Source organism: Mus pahari, chromosome 6 (genome assembly GCF_900095145.1).
Source record: "Mus pahari chromosome 6, PAHARI_EIJ_v1.1, whole genome shotgun sequence".
In the NCBI taxonomy this organism is placed as follows: domain Eukaryota; kingdom Metazoa; phylum Chordata; class Mammalia; order Rodentia; family Muridae; genus Mus; species Mus pahari.
The window spans coordinates 84,363,862-84,379,755 of NC_034595.1; the positions used below are offsets into that span (position 1 = coordinate 84,363,862).

At 53.5% G+C, this 15,894-nt stretch overlaps 1 protein-coding gene across 2 annotated transcripts in view; it reads left to right on the top strand.

Moving 5' to 3' along the window:
- The window catches only part of Slc9a1 (solute carrier family 9 member A1), a 53,790-nt gene extending 42,917 nt beyond the window's left edge, over positions 1 to 10,873 (top strand). For both annotated transcript variants that reach the window (XM_029539714.1, XM_021199719.2), the window contains exons 3-12: positions 2,609 to 2,859; positions 3,621 to 3,838; positions 5,269 to 5,471; positions 6,688 to 6,777; positions 7,163 to 7,233; positions 7,347 to 7,520; positions 7,752 to 7,866; positions 8,025 to 8,126; positions 8,732 to 8,804; positions 9,203 to 10,873. In XM_029539714.1, the coding sequence (XP_029395574.1) occupies positions 2,813 to 2,859; positions 3,621 to 3,838; positions 5,269 to 5,471; positions 6,688 to 6,777; positions 7,163 to 7,233; positions 7,347 to 7,520; positions 7,752 to 7,866; positions 8,025 to 8,126; positions 8,732 to 8,804; positions 9,203 to 9,549 (1,440 nt within the window). In that variant the 5' untranslated portion in view covers positions 2,609 to 2,812 and the 3' untranslated portion in view covers positions 9,550 to 10,873. The remainder of the gene's footprint in view (positions 1 to 2,608; positions 2,860 to 3,620; positions 3,839 to 5,268; positions 5,472 to 6,687; positions 6,778 to 7,162; positions 7,234 to 7,346; positions 7,521 to 7,751; positions 7,867 to 8,024; positions 8,127 to 8,731; positions 8,805 to 9,202) is intronic.
- Positions 10,874 to 15,894: the final 5,021 nt, after the last annotated feature.

The window sequence follows — 15,894 nt, forward strand, 5'->3', positions numbered from 1 at the left end:
TTTTTTTTGAGACAATTTCTCTGTGTAGCCCTGGCTGTCCTGGGACTTCTTCTGTAGACCAGGCTGGCCGTAACTCAGAGATCTGCCTGCCTCTGCCTCCCGAGTGCTGGGGCTAACAGTGAGTGTCACCACCGCCTGACGACCCAGCTGACTGCTCGGTTTCCTGTGACTTTAAACGAGAAGTTCTTCCTCTTCTAGGCCTCTCCTTTGACAGATTTCAAGTGACAGAGTGGTAGTGCTGTTGTCCAGAGGCCAGGTGGGGTTTCCTGGGATTCCTGTCGGAATCCAGCTTGTCCACGTGTACCTGACGTTTGGGTGCCTGATTTGAACCATCCCCCAGCTGAGTCTGGCTATGCATTCAGGAAACAATGGTGTGCTTGCATTGAGTTGATAACTCCATCTGTGTGTAGGATCTATGCAGTCTGCTGACGGTGAGCAGCGCTGTGCTGGTCGCGTGGCTGATGCTCAGGCGCTCCCAGTGTGGATGCATGCTACCCCATCTGGTTTGCACAATGACTCTGTAGCTTTGTTATGGTTTCTATTGCTGTGGCAGAACACCATGACCAGAAGCAGCCTGAGGAGGAAAGGGTGGATTTCAGCTTTCAGTCAAGTCGTGCGCCGTCGCTGAGGGGAGACGGGGCAGGAACTCGAGGCAGGAACTTGGAGGTAGGAGCCGAAGCAGAAATCCTGAGGAGTGTTTCTTATTGGCTTGCTCAGCCTGCTTTCCTGTACAACCCAGGACCCCCTGCCCAGAGGTGAGCTAGGTTCTCCCTCCTCAGGAAAATCGCCCATCACATTGGCCACAGGCCATCTGAAGGAGGCGTTTCCTCAGCTGAGGGTCTTCTCCCCGGGTGACTCTAGCTTATGTAAAGATGACTCCTGCAAAACAAAACAAACAGGACTCTTATCTGAAGTAGAGGCATCAGGAGGCTCTTACCTGAAGAGCTCACGTGACTGCTGGGGTCACATGACCCCCAGAGGCCTATACCATATTACTTTTCTTTTTCAATTGTCATATCACTGACAATAGCTCCAAACTAGAAAAGAAGACCTGGCCTCAGTATTGTTCTGGTGACTCCTGGCGCAGCCTGTGATCACACATGAGCATCCCGCAAGCCTGGACTGAGGTTAGCCAATGGCAGAACACACTGCTGCTGAGACCCAGCCTGTGTCCCAGAGAGCTGTGATCCACTGGTGCCTAGCCAGTGCTCAGCAGCCATCCTTTATGCAGCCCGAAGTGGGCCTTTGTCCGAGACAGGGTTTCTCTGTGTAGCTCTCCTGGCTGTCCTGGAACTCACTCTGTAGACCAGGCTGGCCTCAGAGATCTGCCTGCCTCTGCCTCCCGAGTGCTGGCCTTAAAAGTGTGCGCCACACTGCCTGGCTGGCTTGCTTCCTTCCTTTCTTTTTACTTTCTTTCCTTCCTTCTATCTTTTTTTTTTTTCTGTTTTTATTTTTATTTGTTTGGTTGGTTTTCTGAGATATGTGTGTGTGTGTGTGTGTGTGTGTGTGTGTGTGTGTGTGTGTGTGTATAGCCCTGACTCTCCTGGAACTAGCTCTGTAGACCAGGCTAGCTTCAAACTCAAGAGATTTGCCTGCCTCTGCCTCCAAGTGCTAGGATTGAAGGTGTGTGTTAAGATCGCCTGGCAAGTTGGGTCTTTTCTAGAGCTTGGTTCAGATGTGAATGCCCCACACAGTGAGGCTGCACCTGAGCTGCCTGGCATCAGCTATGTCCTCTCACTCTTTCCTGCCTGTTACCCCTTCCTTCCAGGCCTGGAACACCTCCCCTCCCCCCAAGCTGGTTTCTGGCAGAGCTCTCTAGGGCTAGACTTGATTAGACTGAGAGCAGCCGTGCCAGTCAGTCCCTCAGAAACTGGAGGAATAGGTTCTGGGCCTGCCTGAGCCTCCCTCTACCAAGGGAATAGGTTCCTTGGCCTGCATCCCAGTAGAGATCATGCCCACCATGTGCAGACTGTGGCCCATTCCAGGGCCTCTAGCTCGACAGCATCTGAGCCTGGCTGCCCATTTTAACCAGGCAGCTTGTTTAAATGGAGATTTCTCAGTCCTACTTGGTGGATCCCAGGTCACATATGACCTGGCCCCGTATATGTTCAGAGGTTGACAGGTCCTGCCCTGGTTTACTGCCTGAACTTGTGCTGAAGGAGAAAGACAATCCTGAGAAGCTATGGTTGATACTAAGTGGAACAGTGAGACAGAGTTGGTAGTACCACAGAGAGTCCCCATCATGCCGAGTGCTTTACTTAGTTCTTATGACAACCCTGTGACGCGAGCTCTCCAAATGTCCCCCACCTTGTGGAAAACTGAAGCACGGGAAAATGAGGTCATTGGCCATGTGTGCAAAGGATTGAAGCTTTAAGAGTGTATGTTGATTACCAGCAGGAGGTGCTGCAGGCCCCCAGTGTTCCCCTCTAGCAAGATCCCTAAGCCCTAGGCTAGGTTCTACACACTTAGCACTAGGTTTCTCTGCTGCCTTGAGGTCTGTATCCATGACTGTGGGTCGTGGAAGGACCATATAAACACGGGCTGGTGTCAGGGAGCCGTGGGGCCAGGGCCCTGCCCTCCTGCCTACCAGTCTGCCTGCTTTCCCCAGGTCCTCTATCACCTCTTTGAGGAGTTTGCCAGCTATGACTCTGTGGGCATCTCGGACATCTTCCTCGGCTTCCTGAGCTTCTTCGTCGTGGCCCTCGGTGGGGTGTTTGTGGGCGTGGTCTACGGGGTCATCGCAGCTTTCACCTCACGATTTACCTCCCACATCCGCGTCATCGAGCCACTCTTCGTCTTCCTCTACAGCTACATGGCTTACCTGTCAGCTGAGCTCTTCCACCTGTCCGGAATCATGGCGTGAGTCGGAGTGGCAGGTGACGGGCTTGGTGGGGTAGCTACTTACCATGGCATGCCCGGATCTCTGTGGTCACAAAGGAACCAGTGCCCCAGCACCTGAGCTCTGGGCTCCAGGCTTGCGTGGTAGACGCTGAAGTGGCCCAGGTCATTAGAGGCCTTCCGTAAGAAGCCACTTCCACTGGACTCCTGGGATTCAGGACTCTGAAGATTATGGGCAAAAGCAACCTGTGTTAGGGCTAGCCTCAGGAATAGGAGGCAGAATCCACTGCTACCCTAGGAAATGGAGCTGGAAGTCTTAGGTCTCAGTCCTGCTTCCTCCCATTTTCTTAAAGAGAGTCCCAAGATGGAAGCCGATTAGGCTCCCCAGAAGGCCTCCCCAGGCAGCTTCCATGCCTGAATCTTAGAGGCCTGAGGTCTCTGTTGAGTATAAACTGGGCCTGAGAAGAGTCGGTGAGGCACAAGGAAGCAGAAGCACACAGGCTGGGGACTCTGGGAAGTGGGGAAGCCGGCACAGCTCCCTAGAGGAACTGTGTGTTGGGAACCCGAGAGACCACAGAGTGTGGCCCTGGCTGTCGTTGGGCAGACGCAGTGTGCATAGCGGAGGTGACTTTATTCTTCTAAAACTCCCATGTCTTGTCTGAATTTGTTGGCCCTGTGTACTTGGTGTGAGGATCACGGAGGGCATTTGGCCCTCGCAGTTGTCCAGTGAGCTAGTGCTTGCTCGGCCTGTAACCCTGAACCCCGTTCTTCTTCACCCCAAGCCTCATCGCCTCAGGAGTGGTGATGCGCCCCTATGTGGAGGCCAACATCTCCCACAAATCGCACACCACCATCAAGTACTTCCTGAAGATGTGGAGCAGTGTTAGCGAGACCCTCATCTTCATCTTCCTCGGTGTCTCCACCGTGGCGGGCTCCCACCAGTGGAACTGGACCTTCGTCATCAGCACCCTGCTTTTCTGCCTCATCGCCCGGGTACTGGGTAAGGGCCAGGCCCAGGCCAGGGAGGAAAGAGAGAGAGAGAGAGAGAGAGAGAGAGAGAGAGAGAGAGAGAGAGAGAGAGAGAGAACAGTATACACGTGACTGTAGGGAGAGGAGCTGGGCTATGGAGTAGCTATGTGTAATATAGTGTGGGGCTAGGTTGTGTGAGTGTGTTGATGTTTCAAAGAGCTGCACTGTGTGTGTAGTACTGTTTGTGTCTGTGTAGTAATGTGTCTAAGAGCTGGGCTGTATTGTATGGTATCATATGTAGAGACGATAGGCTGAGTGCCCACTACAGTGTATTGAGGGGCTGGCCTGTGGGGTCTCTATAGTACAGTGTGGAGGAGCTAAAGTGTGGGTGTCTAGTACAGTATGTTGGGGTGTCTGTAGTATAGCATGTGGAGAGGCTAGTGAGATGTAGAGTGCAGTATGTCCCTGTCCTTGTCCCTGTCTGAATGGTTCTGGGGCTCCCATTGCTTCTCTGCCATGCTGACACCATTTGAGACCATTAGGGAGAAGCTACATGCCTGCCTCCTGCTCGCATGGAGGCCCCGCAGACACTGTCACAGGGAGTTATGGTGAAGGGCCTCTAGACTCTCCAAAAGCCTGGCAGCTTTCTCAGGTCCTCAACCCAGCCTGGAACCCTGAGCCGAGTGTTCTGTTGTCATGGCACATGTGCCCAAAGCTGCCAAGCTAGTGTCACCCGTCGGGTCTGTGGGCTCTACCCCAGTGCTAGATTGTCCTGGCCTCCATGGCCAGGCCGCTGCTGCATTCTGTCTTACTCCCCTTTCCGCACACATGCACTTAGCCAGAGTCCACGGTTTTTAGGGTTGGTTGGTTTGTTTAGAGTTGTTAGTTTGTTTAGGGTTGTTTGTTTGTTTAGGGTTGTTTGTTTGTGGCAGGATCTTACTATACAGACCAGGCTGGTCTAGAACTCTTGGTAATTCTTCTGCCTCAGCCTCCTGAGTGCTGGAATTACAGGTGTGAACTGCCCGGAGATTGTGTGGGACTTTTACTGTTGGCGGTCAGGTTTTGTTTTGGATGTTTTATAACGCTGGGGATGGATGGAACCCAGGCCTTCATGCATTCAGAGCAAGTGCTCTTCTGCGTCCCTCTCCTCACAGTCTACACTTTGAAACAATGTTTCACTAGGAACAATTCCCAGTCTCTAGAAAAGAAGAGACAATAGGATACTTATTTCCCACCTGTTTAATAAGTTCAACTCAGTACCAGGATTGTTTCCTCCAGTCCCTTGACCTGTATCCCGTGAAGGCCTCTGGGATATCTTCAGAACAAATGCAGGTTGAGGAACCCTTTAAAGACCTACCAAGGTTTTGGATTGAGTGAGCTGGAGTTCCTGGGCTGAGGGATGGGCTTAGTGGGAGGAGCTTCCTGGACAGCCTGACCTCTCCTCTGCCTGCTCCCTGGCAGGTGTCCTGGTCCTGACCTGGTTCATCAACAAGTTCCGCATTGTCAAGCTGACCCCCAAGGACCAGTTCATCATTGCCTACGGGGGCCTGCGAGGGGCCATTGCCTTCTCACTGGGCTACCTCTTGGACAAGAAGCACTTCCCCATGTGTGACCTGTTCCTCACCGCCATCATCACCGTCATCTTTTTCACAGTCTTTGTGCAGGTGCTGGGCCTGGGGTGGGCAGGCCCCTGCGTGGGAGCCCCGACTCTAGTGGTAGAAAGAAAAAGGCTGTGGACATACTGTCACTAGCTTGCCGCATGACTTTGGGCAAATCATCCCCCTTTGAGGCCTCAGTTCTCAGCTGGGACAATGTGACAATGAGAAGTCAGTGATCAGTATGTGAAGTGACCAATGTTGCCCAACTTGAGTAAGAGCCACTGGAGTGACCTGGGTAGCAGCCGGCAGGCCCAAGATCTACAGCCCCATCATGGTAGGGAAGAGTGGCATCATGGTTTGGTGTCTGCAGCAGTTCATCATAGGCGGCTGGACAGGCTCTTGAGTCAGGAAGCCAGAGGCCTGGACCCAGCCTAACGCTCCACTAGCTGTTTCCTGGGAAGGCGTGCCTGTCTGCAGTGAGGAGCCAGGGCTAGCTGCTTACAGCCCTTACAACCTGCTGGCCCATGACTTCTGGGCTTTAAATGACCCTGGTTTAGCAGGCTTCTGCCCCTGTCTCTACCTGTCCCCAAGAGAGGCCTGTGTGACGGTGCATGCTGCTGTCCCTCAGCTGACTGACTCAGAGCAGGTGAGAGGCTGTTGGGCCTCTGTTTCTCTCCCAGGCACAAGTACTCATGGTGTGAGGTGTGACACACCCCTGCCTTCTCATGAGAAAAGACGTAGGGAGACCTCTTGGAATGGGGTGCAGTTCCCATCCTTTTGTAGGAGAGAGCTCCACTTTGCCCTCCTGCGCTGTCCTCAGACCCTGCTTCCTCTCAGCTTTGCTGTGTGTGTCCACTGACAGCACCATCACGGTGACCCAGCCAGCCAGCCTGACTCGGGGTCTGCTGCTTCTGTGGGGCCATAGGGAATCACTCAACCCCACTGCCACTCAGTTTCCACAGCTGTAAAATGGGAGCATCTTAAAAACCCATCTTTCAGGAATAGTGCAGATACTGTCAAACATTGAGAGCCTCTGATGGAAGCGGGGCAGAGGGGCTCCGTCTACAGGGCCTGACCCCAGCAGTGAGGCTCGGTCCGCTGGCTGACCTATCAGGCAGAAGTGGCCTTTAAAGGCCTGCCTTGATTTGCATGCTGAGGTGGGGAGATGGAGGACCTCAAAGGGGAGATCCTCCTTGCCTGGGGGGCCCTCGAGAAGGGTGGTTCCTCGGCCTCTCTGTCAGGAGAGCAGAACCAGATTGTCTGACACCCACCTGCCCTCCAGGGCATGACCATTCGGCCCCTGGTCGACCTGTTGGCCGTGAAGAAAAAGCAAGAAACAAAGCGCTCCATCAACGAGGAGATCCACACACAGGTACCAGAGGCTGGGCCGGGCCTTGGGTGGCAGAGGTTTGTGGAGCTGCGGCAGAGCTAGGCCTTAAGCCCGCCTTCCCTTATCCCAGTGCCAGGTTGTCTTGGCCCCTTGGGCCCCCCTGCCAGGCTCTAGCTGAAGGGACAGTGTGGTGTGAGCGCTTGGGAGCCCAGGAGGCTCTGTCATTAGGTTCAAGTGGGTTCTGAGAAGGGGGCTCACCAGAGTGTGGCCTGGGCTTCAGGAGGAGTAGCAGTGGGAAGGCGCCACCTCCTGGTTCCTCCTGAAACTGTAGGGGCCGGGCTAAGCAGAGCCATAGTTGGGGGAAAGGTGGGTGGAGTAGGGAAGGAGGCCAGCAGTAAGGCTTGACCTGGCCCTGGGCCCATTTCAGTTCCTGGACCACCTTCTGACAGGCATCGAGGACATCTGTGGTCATTATGGCCACCATCACTGGAAGGACAAGTAGGTGAAGGTCTGGTGGGCAGGAGGGTGGGAAAGACAGTTAAGGGTCCTTGGGGGCCTGGGCGTCTTCTCGTGCCTAGGAACTAGCCCCCTCCGTCTCTCTCGTCCCACAGGCTCAACCGTTTTAATAAGAAGTATGTGAAGAAGTGCCTGATAGCAGGAGAACGCTCCAAAGAGCCCCAGCTCATCGCCTTCTACCACAAGATGGAGATGAAGCAGGCCATCGAGCTGGTGGAGAGCGGAGGCATGGGCAAGATCCCATCTGCTGTCTCCACTGTCTCTATGCAGTGAGTACCATTGGCAGATCTGGGCAGCATCTGTACCCCATGCTAGCTCCCTCAGCCCTAGCCTGAGATAGCCACCAGGGCTACGCTGTTGCCTAGCTGGTCAAGCTGGGCTTGAGGTCCTTGCAGTCATTCTAAGGACTTGGGACTTTGGCCACCCACCCCTGGGCTTTTGACCCCCAGCATGATCTTGTGCTGTCAAAGAGAGACCTAACCTGTGTTCTGTTGTCCCAGGAACATCCACCCCAAGGCTGTGACCTCAGATCGCATCTTGCCAGCACTGTCCAAGGACAAGGAGGAAGAGATCCGCAAAATCTTGAGGAGCAATCTGCAGAAAACGCGGCAACGGGTGAGGTCCCGCCTCAGCCTCTCTGCTGTGTGCACCCTCGGCCCCTCCTCTGCCTCCTCCGCCCTTCTGCCTCCCACACCACCACAGCCTCTCTGGCTCTGGCTTTCCAGCCCAGATTCTGAGTCCTCCCCTGCTCTGATGGCTGTTCCCCTCCTCAGCTGCGGTCCTATAACAGACACACGCTGGTGGCCGACCCCTACGAGGAAGCCTGGAACCAGATGCTGCTCCGGAGGCAGAAGGCCCGGCAGCTGGAGCAGAAGGTACGTGCGGGGCTCTGTCCAGCTCCTCTTCGGGCACACACCCAGCTACTGTAGAAACAGACAGGGAGGTTTGTTAACGGTGTAAGGTTTTGGGCTTTATCCTAGAGGAGTGACAGGGAGCGGGTGTGGGAATGTGGAGATGTCAGGGAAAGAGAAAGGAGTGAGCTTAAGGGACACAGGAAGTGGCACTAGCAAGACTTGGTGACTGTGTTACCAGTTTGAAGTGGGGCCACTGGGGTGGTAGAGGTCCAGAGTGGCCAAGAAAGGAACACCGTGTGCTGAAAAGCTCAGTTGCGGTGTGCTGGGTTTGTGATACCCAGGGTGCACAGGACTTAGGTAAGCCGGAGTTGGTTTTTATTGTTATTATTCTATTTTTGTTTTAATCTGAAGTCTGGGGGTCAGGTGTGGGGTGGAGGCCAAGCTAGAGAAGAGTCAATCGGTTTGAGATTCTCACAAAGCTAGCACAGCCTTCTGGGAGCCTGGGACAAGTCCCTGGAAGGCCCTGAAGCACCAGTGTGGCCAGCACAGGCCCAGGAAGAACCCAGCGAGAGCTGCTGCCTGCGTGTCTGGCACTGGCCACTCAACCTGTCCTCTCTCTGTGTCAGATCACCAACTACCTGACAGTACCGGCCCACAAGCTGGACTCGCCCACCCTGTCTCGGGCTCGCATAGGCTCAGGTAAAGGGCTGAAGAAGGGCCCTCAGGCGGGGTGGTTTCTGTCAAGCACAGGCCTCTGAGAGGCAACAGGGAAGTTAGAGCTTCCGGAGGGCTGGGTGTTCATAGAGAGGGCAGCGTAGTGTCAAACCCGGCACAAAGGGACTGCCTGGGTTCAGGATGGGGGCTGTGATGGAGCTGTGGCACAGAGCACCTGGCAGGGATGGAGAGGCAGTGGGAGTCCCTGTCCAGGGGGAAGAGCAGCTGGTAACAGAGTGGTCACTCAGGAAACTGTGGATCCCAGAGACACGACAGCCTTCATGGGAAGGTCTGAGGGACACTAGCACTGGCTGAGGGCCGTTGAGGTGTGGCCATCCCATCAGGGCTCAGGGGCAGAACCTGTCTGTGCTCTCAATCCACAGACCCACTGGCCTATGAACCCAAGGCAGACCTGCCTGTCATCACCATTGACCCAGCCTCCCCGCAGTCCCCCGAGTCTGTGGACCTGGTGAACGAGGAGTTGAAGGGCAAGGTCCTAGGGCTAAACCGGGGTCCCAGGGTGACTCCGGAGGAGGAGGAGGAGGAGGAAGATGAGGACGGCATCATCATGATTCGGAGCAAGGAGCCCTCGTCCCCGGGCACCGATGACGTCTTCACCCCTGGATCAAGTGACAGCCCTAGCTCCCAGAGAATACAGCGCTGCCTCAGTGACCCAGGCCCCCACCCTGAGCCTGGGGAGGGAGAGCCTTTCATCCCCAAAGGACAGTAGAGCCAAGCTAGTGGGTGTCCCACAGACTCTCCCACGAGAGTGGGGGCTGGGCGCTCCCCTTGACCTGGATTGGCTCTGCCCCCTTTCTCCGCATGGCAGCTGGGCGCACAGCCCCCACTGCAGCACGGCTTGCCCCTGCCTCCTGGGAAGGGTCCTCTCCTACACAACTGCCTTCCCAATCCATCCATTTGGCAGAACAGCTGCGCTGCCGAGGCACGCCCTGCCCCATCTCTAGATCCAGGCTCTCCCATAGTGGAACCAGGGCTCCTCAAGGCCCTCCCTTCCCTCCAGCCCCCTCCTCATCCAGACCAACCTTCCATCCTTGATCATTTCTAACCAAAGAGCCACTGGCTCCACTGTGGTCCCACCAGGAAAGGAGGGAGCTGAACCTTCCTTGGCCGTGACTGGGCCCCCCTGTATCAGAGGACAGCAGGCCTGTGGCTGGGAAACAGACGGGTGACCCATGGCAGAGCCGCCCATGGCAGAGCCACAGTTCTCCCGCTAGCCTCGGTGCTCTGGCCAGCCGCCTGAGCTGTCCTTACTCGGAGCTGCAGGCTGAGGCGTCTCTGAGCTTCTCTGCTGGGCACTGGGGCACATTCCACAGTGAAGTGTGATGAGGACCACTGGGCCTTTGTGGGGTTTACACGGGAGGGACTGTCCGAGGCTCTGGAAAGTGCCGTCTTCTTACATTTGGTTTATTTGCACCTCACCGTAAGTATGATTCTGTTTGCACAGAGGCACTCTTGTTTTCAGACCCTTTTGAGTCCCCCATGCCAGTCAGAGTTCCACCCTTTCCCCCTTGTCCTTCCCTTAAATGGAACCTCTGCTGCCTGGGCGCTTGCCCACAGCACAGATTCTGATGTGGCCCAACCTGTCATGACTCAAGCCCACCAGCAGGGGGCCTCCTGGTACCTCCCTTGCTCTTTTACTTCTGTTGGCCAGTTCTACCACCACCCCTTATCTGGACCACTCTCTTTCCTGCATCCTGTAGACAGTACTGGACCCCCTAGAGGCCTTTGCTCACAGGCGCACACTCCCTACTGCCACCATGGCTGGGGCCAAGCCCATGGGTGTCTGCCCAACCCCTGGGCACTCCCTCCCCAGGATCGTGCAATAATAGTCAGAGGGGTCCCTCCCAGGGGATGGGGTGCTTGGCCCAGCTGTCTCCTCTCCATGCAAGTGCTGTTTGGGGCAGGAGTTGCCAGGCAGGGTGACATCGACAACCATGTACAAAGCCACCACAGCTGCTGCCGCTCTGCCGCCTGTACAAAGGAAACTGAACCTTTTTCATATTCTAATAAATCAATGTGAGTTTTTGATAAGAGTCCAGGGCTGCTTCCTGGGACTGGGGGACTTCAGGAAGGAGGGCACCAGAGAAAGAAACACTGTTACCATCAGCTGCTGTGTGGTCAGTACTGTGTGCAGATGCTGGACTTACACTGTGATGTGTCTCTCCATGTGCTGGGGCCGCAGCTTGGTCACACAGTCAGAAACCCCTAGTTTGTGAATGGTGAGCCTAGTAGGCAGGTGCTGTCAAGAAGACTCCTGACTATGGCATGCCCAACTGCCACCTGCAGAGGCCAGTCGGAGAAGGGATCAGATGCATCCAAATATAACAGTCCTAACACAGGCCTGAGAAAGTCCACTACGGGACATCCCTCCTTTGGAATTCCTCCCTTTTCCTTAATAGATCGATGTTTAATGAGCCAGCGTGTCTTACTCTTAACGCAGGAGGGAAGGACAAACCTTGTAGTTTGTGGTTGGGGATCTAAAGGCAGTACAAAGTCTCTAGGCTGTGTCCTCACCTGGGAATTAGAGACTGCCCTGTTGGAAGAAGGGGTCCGCCCCTGTATAAAGCAGAGGTGGGAACTGAGGTGCGGTTCCAGTATTGGACCACTAGAGGGCAGTGAGGTCTCAGTACTGTCCAAGAGGCTCTGCCCAGCCTGGGACCTGGACTCAGCTGACTTGACTTAGCATATCTGAAGTGGGCCATGGCAAAAGAATTACAGGAGAAAACCACACTGTGCATTTCTGTATTGATGTCTCAGCAGGAAACAGCTGGAACACTCAAAGGGTATGGGCAGTGTTGGATAAGGACCGCTGACCCCTACTCCTCAGCAAGAACACGGGACTTCTGCCCATTCCCTCTTGGAGGCAGAAGTAGGAGGGTTCTTTGGGGCCTGGGGTTCCACGGGCAACAACAATAGAAAGCTTTAGCGCTGAAAGGGTGAAAGGGCTGTGCTTCGGGAAGGTGTTGACCCGCCATGGCTGTGGCCACGGTTAACGGCACAGCTACCCACAGGTTAGAATTTTCATTCAGATTTTCCTGACTGGGATATCTCAGCCACTGTACACACATGCACATAAACGCATACAGGCATTTACATATACATAAAATAAACAAAATAAATCTTGCCTGATTCCAACCCATCCTTCTGCCCATCCCCATTGAATAGGAGAGCTTAATTTCCTTCTGCTAACCCAACCAGATTAGCTGATGCCCTTGACCCTCTTCCTGCCTTTTGGGGAAACCACATACAGAATTCAGCATGACCACAAGTTGAGAGGGGATAAAGGCAGAGCTCAGGACCTTACACTTGTAATAGCAAGCACTTCACCTGCGGAGCCCTCTCTTTTTAAAGCCTCCTGACTAGTTAGCGTGCATACTTGGGTTCAGAGGCCCAGCATTCGGTGAGAGCTGTCCTAGGGGAGTGCTGCTGTAGTCTCAGTACTGGGGAGGTGGGGACGGCAGGAGCCCAGGGCCTTGCTAGCCAGCCATTTCAGCCGAGTCAGCAAGCTCTGCTCAGCAAGAGTCCCTCCCCCAGAAGGTGGACATGGGGGAGCAGGCAGTGGTGGCGCTCACCCTTAACCCCAGAACTTGGAAGTCAGAGGCAGGAGGACCTGAGTTTCAGGCCAGCCTGGTCTACACAGTGAGTTGTAGGAGAGCCAGAGTGAGACCATAATAGTGAAAAATGGTGAGAATCTAATAACAAAAAGCAGAGTACTGGTGACAGCTTAGTGGTAAGGGCGTTTGTCACCAAGCCTGATGGCTTGAGTTTGATCCATGGGGCTCACATGGTGGGAAGAAAATTGATTTTCTTTTTATTCTCTTTACATCCTGCTCACTGCCCCCCCCCATCCTACAACCCTATCCTTATCCTCTCTCTCCTTCCCCTTTTAGCACGTGGGGGCCCCTGGGCATACATACCCCCACCCTGGTACATCTCTGTAAGGCTAGGTTCATTCTCTCCCACTGAGGCCAGACCAGGCAGCCCAGCTAGAACATATCTACCTATGTACAGGCAACAGCTTTTGGATATTGCCAGCACTCCAGTTGTTCAGGACCTACATGAAGACCAAGCTACATCTGCTACATATGAGCAGGGAGGCCTAGGTCCAGCCTCTGTGTGTGTGTGTGTGTGTGTGTGTGTGTGCTCTTTGGTAGTTCAGTCTCTGAGAGCCCCAGGGGTCCAGGTTAGCTGACTGTGTTGGTCTTCCTATGGAATTTCAGTCCCCTTAGGGGACCTAATCCTTCTTCTGATTCTTCCAGAGGAGCCCCCGAGCTCCATCCACTGTCTGGCTGTGGACCCTGCATCCCTCCGAGTCAGCTGCTGGGTGGAGCCTCTCAGAGGACAGCCATGCTAGACAGCAAGCATAACAGCATCATTAATAGTGTCAGGGATTGGTGCTTGCCCGTGGGATGGGTCTCAAGTGGGGCCAGTAATTGGTTGACTATTCTCTTGGTCTCTGTTCCACCCCTCATCCCTGCAGTTCTTGTAGACAGGAAATTGTGGGTTGAAAGTTTTGTGGGTAGGTTGGTGGCCCTATCGCTCTACTGGGATTCCTACCTGGCTCCAGGAGGTGGCCTCTTCTGGTTCCATGTCCCCAATGCTTTGAGTCACAACTAAGGTCACCCCCATTGAGAACTGACCTCTTTTTTTTTTTCTTTTTTCTTTCTTTCTTTCTTTCTTTCTTTCTTTCTTTCTTTCTTTCTTTCTTTCTTTCTTTCTTTCTTTCTTTCTTTCTTTCTTTCTTTCTTTCTTTCTTTCTTTCTTCGAGACATAGTTTCTCTGTATAGCCCTGGCTGTCCTGGAACTCACTTTGTAGACCAGGCTGGCCTCGAACTCAGAAATCTGCCTGCCTCTGCCTCCCGAGTGCTGGGACTAAAGGTGTGCGCCACCACACCCGGCAAGAACTGATTTTCTAACAAGTAATCCTCTGTTGTGTTCCAGAGCCAGCATTGACATTGACACGAAGAGCTTGCCCAGAAGTGTGCTACTGTAATCTCATTGAAGGGAGGTCAAGACAGCAAGATCAGGAAATATGTCCTGTGGCATGCACGTGCATGCACACACAAGGGCGCTGCTTGTGGACGTTGTACATCGTGGTGCGCACTAGGCTCCGCACCACGATGTACAACGTCCACAAGCAGAAGTGAGTTCCAGGACAGCCAGAACTATACAGAGAAACCCTGTCTCAAAAAATCCAAAAATCCAAAAAAAAAAAAAAAATCATTACAGATGATTGTGAACCACCATATATAGATGGTTGCTGGGAATTGAACTCAGGACCTCTGGAAGAGCAGTCAGTGCTCTTAACCACTGAGCCATCTCTCCAGCCCCCATCACCAGGGTTTTTAAATGTGTGTGTGTGTGTGTGTGTGTGTGTGTGTGTGTGCGCGCGCACACACACACGCGCGTATGCTGAGGAGGAGGATGTTACAGATATGGCTCAATTAAGTGTTCTTCCTGTTCTTGCAGAGGACCAGAGAGGTTGGTTCACAGCACCCATACCGGTACCCCCAACCCCAGGGACGCCCAACCCCAGGGACACTAACACTGTTTTCTAGCCTCAGGCACTTAAGTACATGTGCACACACATAATGCAGGCCACACACACACACACACACACACACTCGGGTATGGGCATATAATAATAATAATAATAATAATAATAATAATAATAATAATAATAATAATAATCCTATCTGCATGTTCACCACACACACATACTCCAGTTGATGGAACAGTTCAGGTGTGAGCCAGAGAGAATTACTACAGCGGCGAGTGTGGCCCCAGGAGAATTTGAACCAGCTGCTCGTGCAGTTTCCTGCGCTTTCTGGGCTTGTCCAGACCTGACTTCATAGCTGCTGTTTAATAATAGAGTGCCAGCATGTGTGTCCAGTTTTATGAGATGGGTCAGATACTCTCCAGTCAGTTCTGGTTGCTGAGGTCTTGTGGTGTCCCATAGTCAGGCATTCTTCTTCATCATGTCCAGTGTGAGCCAGGAGAATAGTTATTGGCTCAAGCCACTGCCACGGTTTAATACAGCACCCAGAGGGTCTGTAGTCTAGTATTGGAGCTTGTCCACCCAGCATCTCTCTGTGCCATGGCCTCTTCTCATAATACTCACATGTCTGGGCAGCATCCTCTGTGGCCAGCGTCTGCTTCAGGGCCTCTCTTCCCCAAGACTCCCCAAGTCACATTGTTATATAGAGTTCATAGAAATGGCTTCGGTGGCACAGGTGGATGCGCTGTGTATTGAACCCCAAATCTCAAGTACCATGAAACCTCACCCTTTGCCTTTTCCTTTGAAGAAGGCCATGTAACACATTTGGCCACCTGCCTCTCATCTTCGAGGCAAGATCTTGACAGGCCCTGGACCACTGGGCCCCGTCGCTGACCTTGACTGACCTTGACTGACCTTGACTGACCTTGAACTTTTTTCTGAGACTTGTTCTTCTTTTATTGACTTTTTAATAGTTATACTGTGTTCTTATTTACGTTGCATGCATGGGTGTGTGTGCTTGTGGAGGTCAGAGGTCAAGTTGTGGGTCCTCCATCCCACTGGCCCACTCCCTTTAGCAAACATCGCTTACAACATCCTACTCACTGGGCCCCGAAGCGGAAATTTCTGGTTTCGTTGGAAAGTCGCTTATGTCAAATGATGTTCTGCTGGGCACACAGGTGAAAGGATGATTTGATAAAGAAGAGAGGAAAGAATGTCCTGCAGCAGACACAGGTGAAAGGATGTTTTGTTGATGAAGCAGACCTGTGGAGTCCTGGTTTGCTGAAGCAGACACAGGTGAAAGTGTAGTGCCAGGGAGATGTAAGTCACCCCCAAAACACAGGAGCTAATCTGATACAACTCACAGCAGGGTCTTTATTCCATTCGAGCTAGCTTGGCCCCTGCAACACATCACTGTCTCGCAGGACAGTGGTGGTGGGGGTGGGGCCCCGAATGTCTATCAGGGCAAACTTTATAGTAAGCAGCAAATAGGGAATACGTGTGCAAGTATCTAGTTGGAAAGCTCCCGTGGCCGTTACCATAATTGGCTGGTGCTGG